The sequence below is a fragment of the Hippocampus zosterae genome, chromosome 17 (genome assembly GCF_025434085.1).
Source record: "Hippocampus zosterae strain Florida chromosome 17, ASM2543408v3, whole genome shotgun sequence".
In the NCBI taxonomy this organism is placed as follows: Eukaryota; Metazoa; Chordata; class Actinopteri; order Syngnathiformes; family Syngnathidae; genus Hippocampus; species Hippocampus zosterae.
In genome coordinates, this window is record NC_067467.1 from 9,181,687 (window position 1) to 9,191,980 (window position 10,294).

The 10,294-nt window shown below is 44.8% G+C and overlaps 2 protein-coding genes across 3 annotated transcripts; both read right to left on the minus strand.

The window, feature by feature from the left end:
* Positions 1-1,478: 1,478 nt before the first annotated feature.
* Positions 1,479-4,991, minus strand: LOC127590081 (transmembrane protein 238-like). The gene is made up of 2 exons (XM_052049506.1): positions 4,199-4,991; positions 1,479-2,558 (listed from the first exon to the last, which is right to left on the minus strand). The coding sequence occupies exon 1, from the start codon at positions 4,939-4,941 to the stop codon at positions 4,228-4,230; it is 714 nt and encodes a 237-aa protein (XP_051905466.1). The 5' UTR covers positions 4,942-4,991; the 3' UTR covers positions 1,479-2,558; positions 4,199-4,227.
* Positions 4,992-5,965: 974 nt separating this feature from the next.
* LOC127590078 (phosphoinositide-interacting protein-like) lies at positions 5,966-8,587 on the minus strand. 2 transcript variants are annotated; one of them, XM_052049502.1, is made up of 2 exons: positions 8,064-8,587; positions 5,966-6,408 (listed from the first exon to the last, which is right to left on the minus strand). In XM_052049502.1, the coding sequence occupies exons 1-2, from the start codon at positions 8,415-8,417 to the stop codon at positions 5,998-6,000; spliced, it is 765 nt and encodes a 254-aa protein (XP_051905462.1). In that variant the 5' UTR covers positions 8,418-8,587; the 3' UTR covers positions 5,966-5,997. The 2 variants fall into 2 exon arrangements, with proteins under 2 accessions (XP_051905462.1, XP_051905463.1); XM_052049503.1 differs by lacking the exon at positions 8,064-8,587 and having other exon boundaries at positions 5,966-6,414.
* Between the last annotated feature and the right edge of the window lie 1,707 nt (positions 8,588-10,294).

A 10,294-nucleotide genomic window follows, 5' to 3' on the forward strand; every position in this document is an offset into this window, starting at 1 on the left:
GTAATACATTTTGAATTTTTAAAAATTATTTGTATATACACACTATCTATCTATCTATCTATCTATCTATCTATCTATCTATCTATCTATCTATCTATCTATCTATCTATCTATCTATCTATCTATCTATCTATCTATCTATCTATCTATCTATCTATCTATCTATCTATCTAATCAATTTGTCTATGACAGCGTGTAGTTGAATGTGGCCAAAGCTTAAGCACATTTGCCGTGAAGTCATATTCCCATTATTTCACACTACCTACTGGTCTCGTCCAGGCTGTAAAAGTAAATCATCAGCGACCTCTGGGTGATCTTTCACCTGCTGCTGTCGCTGCCTTAAAAGCAGACAACGACCTCATCTCTGTTAGACTCGCTAGTGTTTCATCTGTTTTGTTGCTGGTCTGGTGACAGCACACTTAGCATTAGTGTAATGAACGTCACTAAGCTTTCACAAACCACACCATCTATCATCATCATCATCATCTGAAACATGAGGAAGATGAGGATGATCGGCACTATGGCAACCCTTCAGCCCTACAAACACAACAGAGGAAGGGAGGGCACATTGGGAATCCCTCAGGGATGACATGCGAGCAGTGGTTTGATCAGAGCGAGAGATCCATTACTCGTTCGCTTCCTCTCCAAATGGAGACCATTAAAAATGCGCGTCATGTCTGGGAGAAGTCCAGGCGCCTCACGTGTCTGTTGAGGCGTGGCCGAGGCATGTTGCTTTCATTGTCCTCTTGGTCAACACGTGTTCAGCAAGTTGTCACGAGTGATCCATTTCACATTATGACATGTTAAGTTGGACTTCTGCTTTGAGCAAAAAAACAAAATACAAACAAAAGCTAGTACAGCTAGAAAGACTTGCATTACGATGCCACGGCACTTGGGAGTTCATATGAATGATATGGACGTTGGAATATCGCTATGTGGTCAGTGTGGGGTAGAATCATTTTAGCACTTGAACCTCAAATGTGATTTTAGTTAAGAGGTGTGTTGATGTTTCCTCTTTCCGGGGCGAGTGGATGCTCCTCCTGTAAAAAGCCTGCACCGCTGGTTTGACAAGTTTTGACACCACAAACGAGTGACAATTCCAGTGTGACTTCAAATAGAAAGCATGTAAATACTAACACATGACGTTCTCATTTTATCATCCACATAAAGTCAAGTGTGCTAACTTAATGTTTGTTACTCCATGGATTTGAGGGTTTTAAATTTTTTTAAAATTTTGGGGCAGAAAATAGGGACCAAAATAGCAAAATTTCGTAACTCTTGGCTTGTGAATCATTGGGTGTTAAAAATATATGCGGCAACTAAGACACACAGGGGCCGGTGAAATGAAAAACTGAGAGCGCTAAGGGCTAAGAAAAGTAGTCATGGCACTGTACCAGGCCCACTCAGCATCAAAAATGTTTACAAAGCTAACGTGAACATGACAATTTGACTCAGCATTAAAATAAATAAATAAATAATTTAGCAAATTGTCATTTGGGGAAATCTTGTTGCATTGCTACTGACATTAGTTCATAAATGAGATGACGCAACACTATGTGCTTTCCATTCCTTTTGTTTTTTACTTTTTTTTTTTTTACACACTTCTTTATACAATCCATGTCATGTTTTCTTTCAGTGCCGCTAGTCATGTTGTTTGTCAATTTACATCACTGAATCCAAAGAAAAAAGGTCCCTGAGGGCTTGACAGGTTCACAGTTGAAATAAAGCAACTTGGCAAAAAGCGGTCTCGGGCCCCATATCTGGGCCAGGGAAAAATTCATGAGGAAACTCATCACGGTGGGTAGTGGGGTGGGGTGGGGGATGCAAGAAAACTTGCGAACGGATGGCATACGGGTGTCTCTTCCTTCATTCACGACTAATGTCAAAGATTATCAAAGATAACGAGAAATGTTCCAGCTCACAAGTCAACTGTGATCAACGTCAACGGGGACATCCGTCAAAAATGTTCAAGTTCAAGTTTTGGAACCTTCTCCATCTTTTCATTGGATCCCTCCTGGCCCATTTTTTTTCCAGTTCGGTGGATGTTGAGAATGAAATCCTTACATGACAAAGCTTCCAGCTCACCCGTTGTCAAAATAAAGCCAGGAAACAGCGTCTGGATCTTGTCTTCTGGTCCAGTATGGTTCAGGACAGGTCAAGATTGCTTTTGGGCAAGTCCAGCTCCTCCTCGGGCACTAGCAGGCCGCCCATGTACCAGAAGATCCACAAGAAGATGCTCAAGAAGATCAGCAAGGGTCCCGAAAAGACAAAAAAGTCCCAGTACCTCAATGAGGCGAAGATGCCCACCAGGAAAAGCAGTAAGCCCACCACGTCCAGGATCACGGCCACAGCCAGGAAGAAGATCGTGCATCTGTTGGGCTCCATGGGCGGACTGAGACGAGCGGACGTCGACTGAGCTGATTTGGATGCCGGTGGCTCTCCTCAGACGACTCCTGAGCAATTGTAGAGCGGAAAGGCTGGTTCGTGAAGAAGTCCATCTTCATTCCTGCGCTGGGCCGACTTGTTGGACTGCTTCCTGATGCCTTTCTGCTTTTGGACTGCATGACAATCGCCACATCAATCAACAACCAAGTCAGTCAACATGCTAACATCCTTCGAAAAGGATTACAGGCATTTTCCCTGCATTCCTCGGGCACCACCGCAATAAGCCACAATAAGGGATACACGTTACGCTCTAGGCATGGTTTTATCGCAATTGCAGCACTACCATTTCGTTTTAAGGTCACACACTGTTAAAACAATGAACACACATACGTAGATTGTGACAGAGCAAGAGCAATGGACAAAAATATCGTACAGTGTAACCGTATATTAATTCCTCTATGTCAGGGATGGGCAACTTTTTTTGGGGGGGGGAGACATTTTCTAGAATAATTCCCAAAAGGTTTTCCATTAAAAATTCGAGGGAAATGGGAGAAAAGTCCAAAATATGATGAATGAATAAATGTGCAAATATGGCCAATCCTCGTGTACCAAACTGTGACTATGGTCGACTGTAGTTTTAAGCTGTAATATCATCAATCACCACTAGATGGTAGAAGTGTTTCAGTTGCACTTCCACTTGGTCTTCTACTGCAGTACACTACAATGTGAGCAGACTGAAGAATTCTTGCACTAAATATTGGCTTCTTGTTCAGCAGTTTTGTGCCGTCCTTGAATGGTTTGAATTTTATACGAGAGTCCTTTGCACTGGGGGAAAAAAAATACAGTACGTAGTTATTTTGCTGTTGCTTTAGGGTAGTGGATCTTCTATACATGTGTTGAGAAATGTATTTTCAAAAATGAAATGTACTTAAGGATGTATTATGTCCTACATCTGGTTAAGATGTGAGTGGTCTTATGTGGCAGAAACACTGATGAAAAAGTGTGCCCCCCCCTCCAGAAATTAACTTGCCCAACACTGCTTTGTGTTTTACAATAAATATTTTTCCCCCAAATTAACAAATTTATCACCTGAGGGGTTCAGTGCGATTAAAAAAATAATAATGTACTGTAAACAGCCCCCCCACCCCCAGAAAATGTTGGACGTGTGCCTTAATGGGGCGTGGCCTAGCGAATTATGTCAGGAGATGGGAGTCCGATTGGCTGGTTAGCCTGCATGTGAGCAGCTGGGCGTGAGTTGTGGTCTACAGCAGCTTCCTTGCGTGTGTTTTCATTTTAAATCTATGTTTGTCCTGCTCCAAAAAGGCAAAAAGTGCATCGGCGACTGCGGCACAAAAAATAAATAAATAAGCTATATATTTTGGACGAAAAATAAGCAACCGGAAAACCCTTTAAGTCAAGGCACCACTGTCTCACTAATTTTCAGGAAAGCCACGCTACGCGACAGCACTTAAAAGACGACCTGGCTGTGTGTTCGCCTATAGGTGACGTCCAGTCACTTTGTGAGAAGCTGCCAATCACTTCATATTTGCAGTCAAATGTGCTGCTGTGTTGTGCGTGTGCGCCAGGATCCTGGTGTTTGTTGAGTCAACAAAGCCAAACCGGTCGGCCGGCTGTCACATGACCGTGATGGAAATTCATAGAGCTAACATGACTTGCTTTCCTGTGTCCGTTGCTGTGGCAACTGGAGGTTTCCATCGATAAAGCTTCACAGTTGGCGGTCTTGCTGTCCATAAAGCTGTCACACCTTCTTCATTTTTGTAGTTTTCATTCATGTAAGCTTCATGAACGTCACCTTTGTTGTAGTTTTCTTGGTTTTAGGGGTCACAGTTGTTCAGCTTCATCTTTGCCGTCCTCATCCGTGACATATCTTTCCCTGTCGTATCCTTCCTCTTTGTAGTTGTCGTTTTTCTCCTTGTTGTACTTCTCATAGTTGTCTGCGTCACTGTCGTACCCTTTGTCGTAGTTTTCTTTGCTGTCGTAGATTTCACGGTCGTATCCTTCATTATCGTATCCTTCATTATCGTATCCTTTGTTGTAGTTTTCATCCTGGCTGTAGTTTTCCTGGCGGGACCCTTGAAAGTTGTTGTCGTTTCGGGGCTCCGTTTCGTTGTTATTGTGGACGGTGGCCTTCCCCCACGTGACACGGCCGGCCCGGTGGGGACTCAAGCGCCCCGCCACGCCGTTGTCGTGCGCGCGCGCGTCCCCGGCCGCCGTCGGGATCGCCGTCGCCATTTTCCGGCTGAGCCTCTCGGACAGCTTGCGGACGAGGCGTGCGGCCAGGCCTTCCGCTCGGGCGTCGCGCGGGTCGCCCGGCGTCACGCGCACGTTGCCCGCGTACCACATGACCCAAAAGGCTAAACTGACGAAGATAACGAGCGCGCCCGTGAAGATGAAGAAGTCGCCATAGAACTGTCCGTCGGCCGCGCGCACGTCCGCGAATACGCCCACCAGCAGCAGCGTGAGGCCGGCGACGTCCAGCGCTAAACCGGCCAACAGGAGCGGGAAACATTTGCCCACTAAACACCTCATGCCCATGATGACCGCCAGCGGAAAAAAACAAATAACGGATGACGAGGAGGGAAGCGAAGGAAGGAATAAACGGGAGGAGGAGGATGCTCACCTGCCTCACAGGAGACTCCGCCCACTCGGTCATGGCCGCAAGGTGTGTCCCGGATGTCAGCGTGTCGATGGAGGGCGTACGCCACACACCTGAACACACACACTTACACGCACACACGCGCAAATAGGCCGATGCAAATTCTGCAGCCTTCTCAAAGCTGCTTTAACAGTCAAATGTATATTTGGGTTGCATTCGACGTGAAATACACGAGAACCAAAGAACTTTTGTTTTTTTGTGATTCGTGGCGCGATTGAAAAGTGAACTATAAACTGTGCACATAAGTGCAGCCATCACTTGTGCTACATATGTCGCTATTCCTTTCGTGTGTGTGTGTGCGTGTGTGTGTAATTTGGTATGTTTTATATGTTGGCGGGGGTGGGGGGGGGGGCCCACTTGAGTCTCACGAAACGCTTTTGAGAGGAAACGTCAAGCAGCGTTTAATAATTCATACAGTCAATCGCAACGCATTAGTCCCGCCTTCAAGTGCATTTTCCCATCAGAAACATTGTCGAGTATCTCTTTGGGCTCCTTCTGTGGCGCGGCCATAAAATAAAAGGCAGAAGTGGTCGCAAGTCACAGCGCAAGCTCACAAAAAATGAGCAGGCCTTCTCCCATTTGTGGAAATATTTCATTCTTTTCATGGGACAACATGGAGAAAATGACCCTCTGCTACAATGTCAAGGAGTCAGGATACGGTTACTGTTCCCGCAAAGAGAACGCAAATGCACAGCCATAAATATTTATCCGCCTATAGCAATAAAAGTCCATCCCAAAGTGAAACTGTCCACAGCGGCTTTTTTTCAGCACTCGAGTCATTCAGCAATTTAATGCCCGATATATAAATCCTTACGTAGTATTTAGCGAGTATTCAAGTAATCGTTTCAGCCCGAGAGTCTGCTACTCGCTAATTGTTATAGAGGGCTTTTCCAGTGGAGGAACTAGAGGTCCACTGAATCGAAATCCCGATGGAGTCATACGTTGAAGACGGGCTGGCGGTGGAAGGTGAGCGGCTTCTTCAAGGCTCGCCGCCGGTTCTCCCTGGTGATGGGGATGAGTACCACGCCCACCACGAAAACCATCAGGCCGATGGAGAGCAGGGCGGGGCCCAGGATATTGCTAACCTTGCGGCTGTGGCCGGCAAAGTAGAGGCCGCTGATGATGACGCCGCATGCCAGGAAGCCGCCGCCCGTCGACATGAAGTGGATGGGGAACCAGAAGACCTGGCAGCGGTCCGGCGGTGTCTCGGCCGTCCACAGCGAGTCGCTGCGGGACAGGCTAAACACCGTACTCTCCGTGCGGCTAGGCGGCGTCAGATGGTCGCGCGACTGCGACAGCGTGCGCTCACCCAGGGCGATCTTTTCGGGGCTGCCTGCCATCACGTCCTGCATGCGGAGAAAAGAGAATAATGCCAAAACGTTTTTTTTTAATGGTGGGTAACGTGAGGGCTCCCTCTGGTGGTATGTGAGAGAATCACTGAATTAATTGCCATTTTCAAAGCTGAGTTGGGCATATTTCCATCCGAATTACAGCATTTTGACTGATCTTTCAAGAATATTGTGCCCTGGGAAAAAATAAGCATCAAACCACAAAAAAGGAGAATAACATCCTCTAGTGTTTCCATTTTCTCGTAATCAACATGAGAACCTACGTTGGATTTCACCAAAAACACCAGTTTCTGACCAAAAAGCAAAAACTATTTTTTTGGGGTGCGTGAAAAGTTATCAAGCATATAAGCATACAAACTAAAAAGCGTTTTCCACATTTTGACTTCATAAAGACCAATACTTCAAAAAGTCTTTTAAAAGAAAAATTTCGACACGAAACATACCGTATGTTACACTAAGTCCCCACATGGCACAAATTGAATGCATTTTTATATGGTGATTGTCATTCACTCCATGAACTGCTTCATCTTTCGTTATGATTCCAACACTCGCTTTTTAAGAGCTACCATCATACATATTCTTCCTTTTTACCATACATTTTTGCGTATGAGGTGCCAAAACTTGTCCGACTTCCAACGTGTTGCCATTTATCTCCCTCATAATTGATGGGTATACCCGAGATTCACCTTCGCCTATTCTTTTTCTTCCACTCAAAAGTTGCGCTGACCTCCAATCCGAATGGCTGCAATGGCGCCATCTACAGGCAACTGTTAGTCATTACAGTTATGCAAAAGCAGATTTTCACAGACAAGCTTAGCAAGACGTTGAGAAACATACTTGATGGAAATATTGGAAGTGGTAGTAAACGCTTGCATTCAATTTGACGAACGAGTCTACCGTTCAGCGCTTTTCATCCTGAGAATGCAACTCGCACTGTGTGACATGAATTCAAATCAATAAAAACATCCACTGCAGTCATTGAGTTCTTTTAGGATTCAATGAAAATAATGTGAACGTCAACGTTTAAAAAAATGCGGAAATTAAGCATTCTGCAGTTATTCCTTGGTTCACCGCTAGAGGGAGCTCACGTGGAGCAACTTTGTCAACTCTGCTTCTTATTTCATTTACTCTGTTTGGTGTTCTCTCATCTTTTGAGTGACAATATTGTAAAAATACAGTAAACCCCCACACGCAGTCGAGTTCAGCACCCGCAGATAACACCTTTTTCCTGGATTTTAAAAAATATTTAATACTGATTAATTTCGGGGGGGGGGGGGGCAGGAGCCAATCTCTGTTTTTCACGGATTGGTGGTTAATTCCTGCTTTTCAAAAAAAAAAAAAAAGATGCAATTGAAATCAAATCAAAACCATTCCAAATGACTGCGCGTACCGCAAGAGGAAGCCCCAACGACAACTCACTTGCCGATGAGTTCCATGGATGAAAATCAACACCAATGGCACAAATGGTGTCAATGTCCACGGAAAAGCAGGTCAAACTTTTCCATGACATCAACGGCGAATTGAAGAAGCGCAAACATCCTCTCACTGATATCGTCCTCAACAACATCATCATCATCCTCACTTAGCCTCATTTAGCATTAGCAGCGTATCCCAGTTTAGGGTTGCATGTGGAGGAAGAATTACGGCGTTACCGTTGAAGAAAAGTTGCTGTAAAGCGTCTCAGCAGGTCTTCTCGGAGCATCAGAAAATCTTGACGATGTTTGGAAAAGGCGGTGGGCATTGGACAGCGGTGAAAGGCTTCGTGTTACGGCAGCATCCCGCCCTCCTCCCTCCTTCACCTCCTCCTCCGCCTCCTCCTCCTCCCTTCTGGCACTTGGCTCCCTGAGGGAGGTCCATGGACCTTCCCGCCAAGGTATCAACTGTGAAAATGGCAGCGTGTAATCGAAAATGACATACTTTGTATTATTATTGATCCTCAGACAGCCTTCAGCTACTGTCAATATATGTGTGTGAGTGTGTGTGTGTGTGTGGAGGGGGAGCATCATCCCACTATGATGATGACACACTTTGCCTTCACACACTAACACACATACAGTGCACACCAGCTATATTTTTATATTTTCTCACACACACGCACAGGCACACACACACACACACACACACACACACACACACACACACACACACACACACACACACACACACACACACACACAGATTCCGCTTTATCCTCACATGGATCACGGGGGAGGGGTGATGCTGGAGCCTATCCCAGCCATCTTCTGGCAGTAGGCTGGGGGACACCCTGAATCGCAGGGCACACACAGATGCACAGACAATCCATGCTCACACTCACACCTAGGGACAATTTGGAGTGTTCAATCAGCCTGCCATGCATGTTTTTGGAATGTGGAAGGAAACCAGAGTACCCGGAGAAAACCCACGCAGGCCCGGGGAGAACATACAAACTCCACACAGCGGGGCCGGAGCTGGAATTGAACCTGCACTGTGAGGTCGACGTGCTAACCACCGGACCACTGGGCCGCCTGTTTGTAAATACAATACAGCCATAATACAGTGAAAAAGTACACACACACACACACACACACACACACACACAGGATTGTATTTACAAACACATGGCACATGACCATTTTTTGTATTGTATTATTTTCATCCTGATTTTTCTGGTGTGTCACACGTACACATCTATACTTTAAGACTGTTGATATTTGCAGAGTGTTTGTATTCCTTTTTTTTTTCTTGATAGTATTTTTTTATATTGTATTCTATGCATAAAGATAAAAAAGTGACATACTTGGAGACTGGAGATATTTTATCTAGTTTTTGCATTATTTTTAATGTATTTTTTAAAATGTTTTAACAACTTCAACTATGCATCAGAATCGCTACTTTTAGACTAGATATTTTTAATAGATTTAGCATTTTATTCATTTTGTTTCACACGCGCGCTGGAACAAGCGCAGAATGCTGCTAAAATTCCAAGACTACATCGTGTCCAGCAGAGGGAAGCACTGCCATTCAAATAAAATGCACTATGGGGCTACAGTGTCTGTGATTATGAATTATAATAAAGTCGACTGTAACAACATACTGGAAAACATTTTTAAGGGGACATGAAAAAAAGGACTTTTGAAGGGTGGAACAAGTTCCCCACCCAAAGAACATCTTTGGCCAAAGCATCAAAGGTAAGCAGAGCTGCCATGTTAGCACTGATTAGCATGATCTTATTAATTAAAAGAAAGCTATAATAAGACTTATCTATAATTGGGGAGTTCAAATGGTTTCCATGGCAGCAGGGCTACACAGCCTCAGGCTAGCATTTTAACACAACCCCGCTATCGGATTCAGAGAACGTCCGGCTTGGCTCCTTCATTAACTTCAAATGCTAATTCCTTGGCTAGCAATCAAAGCGATCGATCACCCGGGATGCAGCGCGCTTGCATCGCCATGGCAACAAAGGTCACCTTGGCATCTTTGAAAGCTAACCTTCCGGCTGAAAAGCTTCAAAAAGTGAAGCGTTATGAATTTGCGGAAACGGGCCACTCAAGGCCTAGCTCGGTCTGCTGCACTAGTGATTTCTTATTTTTTCACCTTTCAGTACACGAGCAAATACTTTTTAATGTTGTCATTGTTGAAGTTGTGCGTGTAATTTTGTCGGGGAAAAATATTTTCATTATTTTTGAAACGAGTCTGTCGAGATCCGAGTTGAAGTTCTCACACCACGTTCGTTGCTCAAAACACTCAAAAGTCAAAGCACGAATTCTGAATATGCAAGGTGTAATTCTCAGGTTTCTTTTGTTGAGTTGTGGAATAGCCTTGAGAAGCTTGAAGCCTTTGTGATGAATTTGAATCGATTTCTGCCAAGTGGAGAATATCCGACAATTTTGGCATTTTGCGC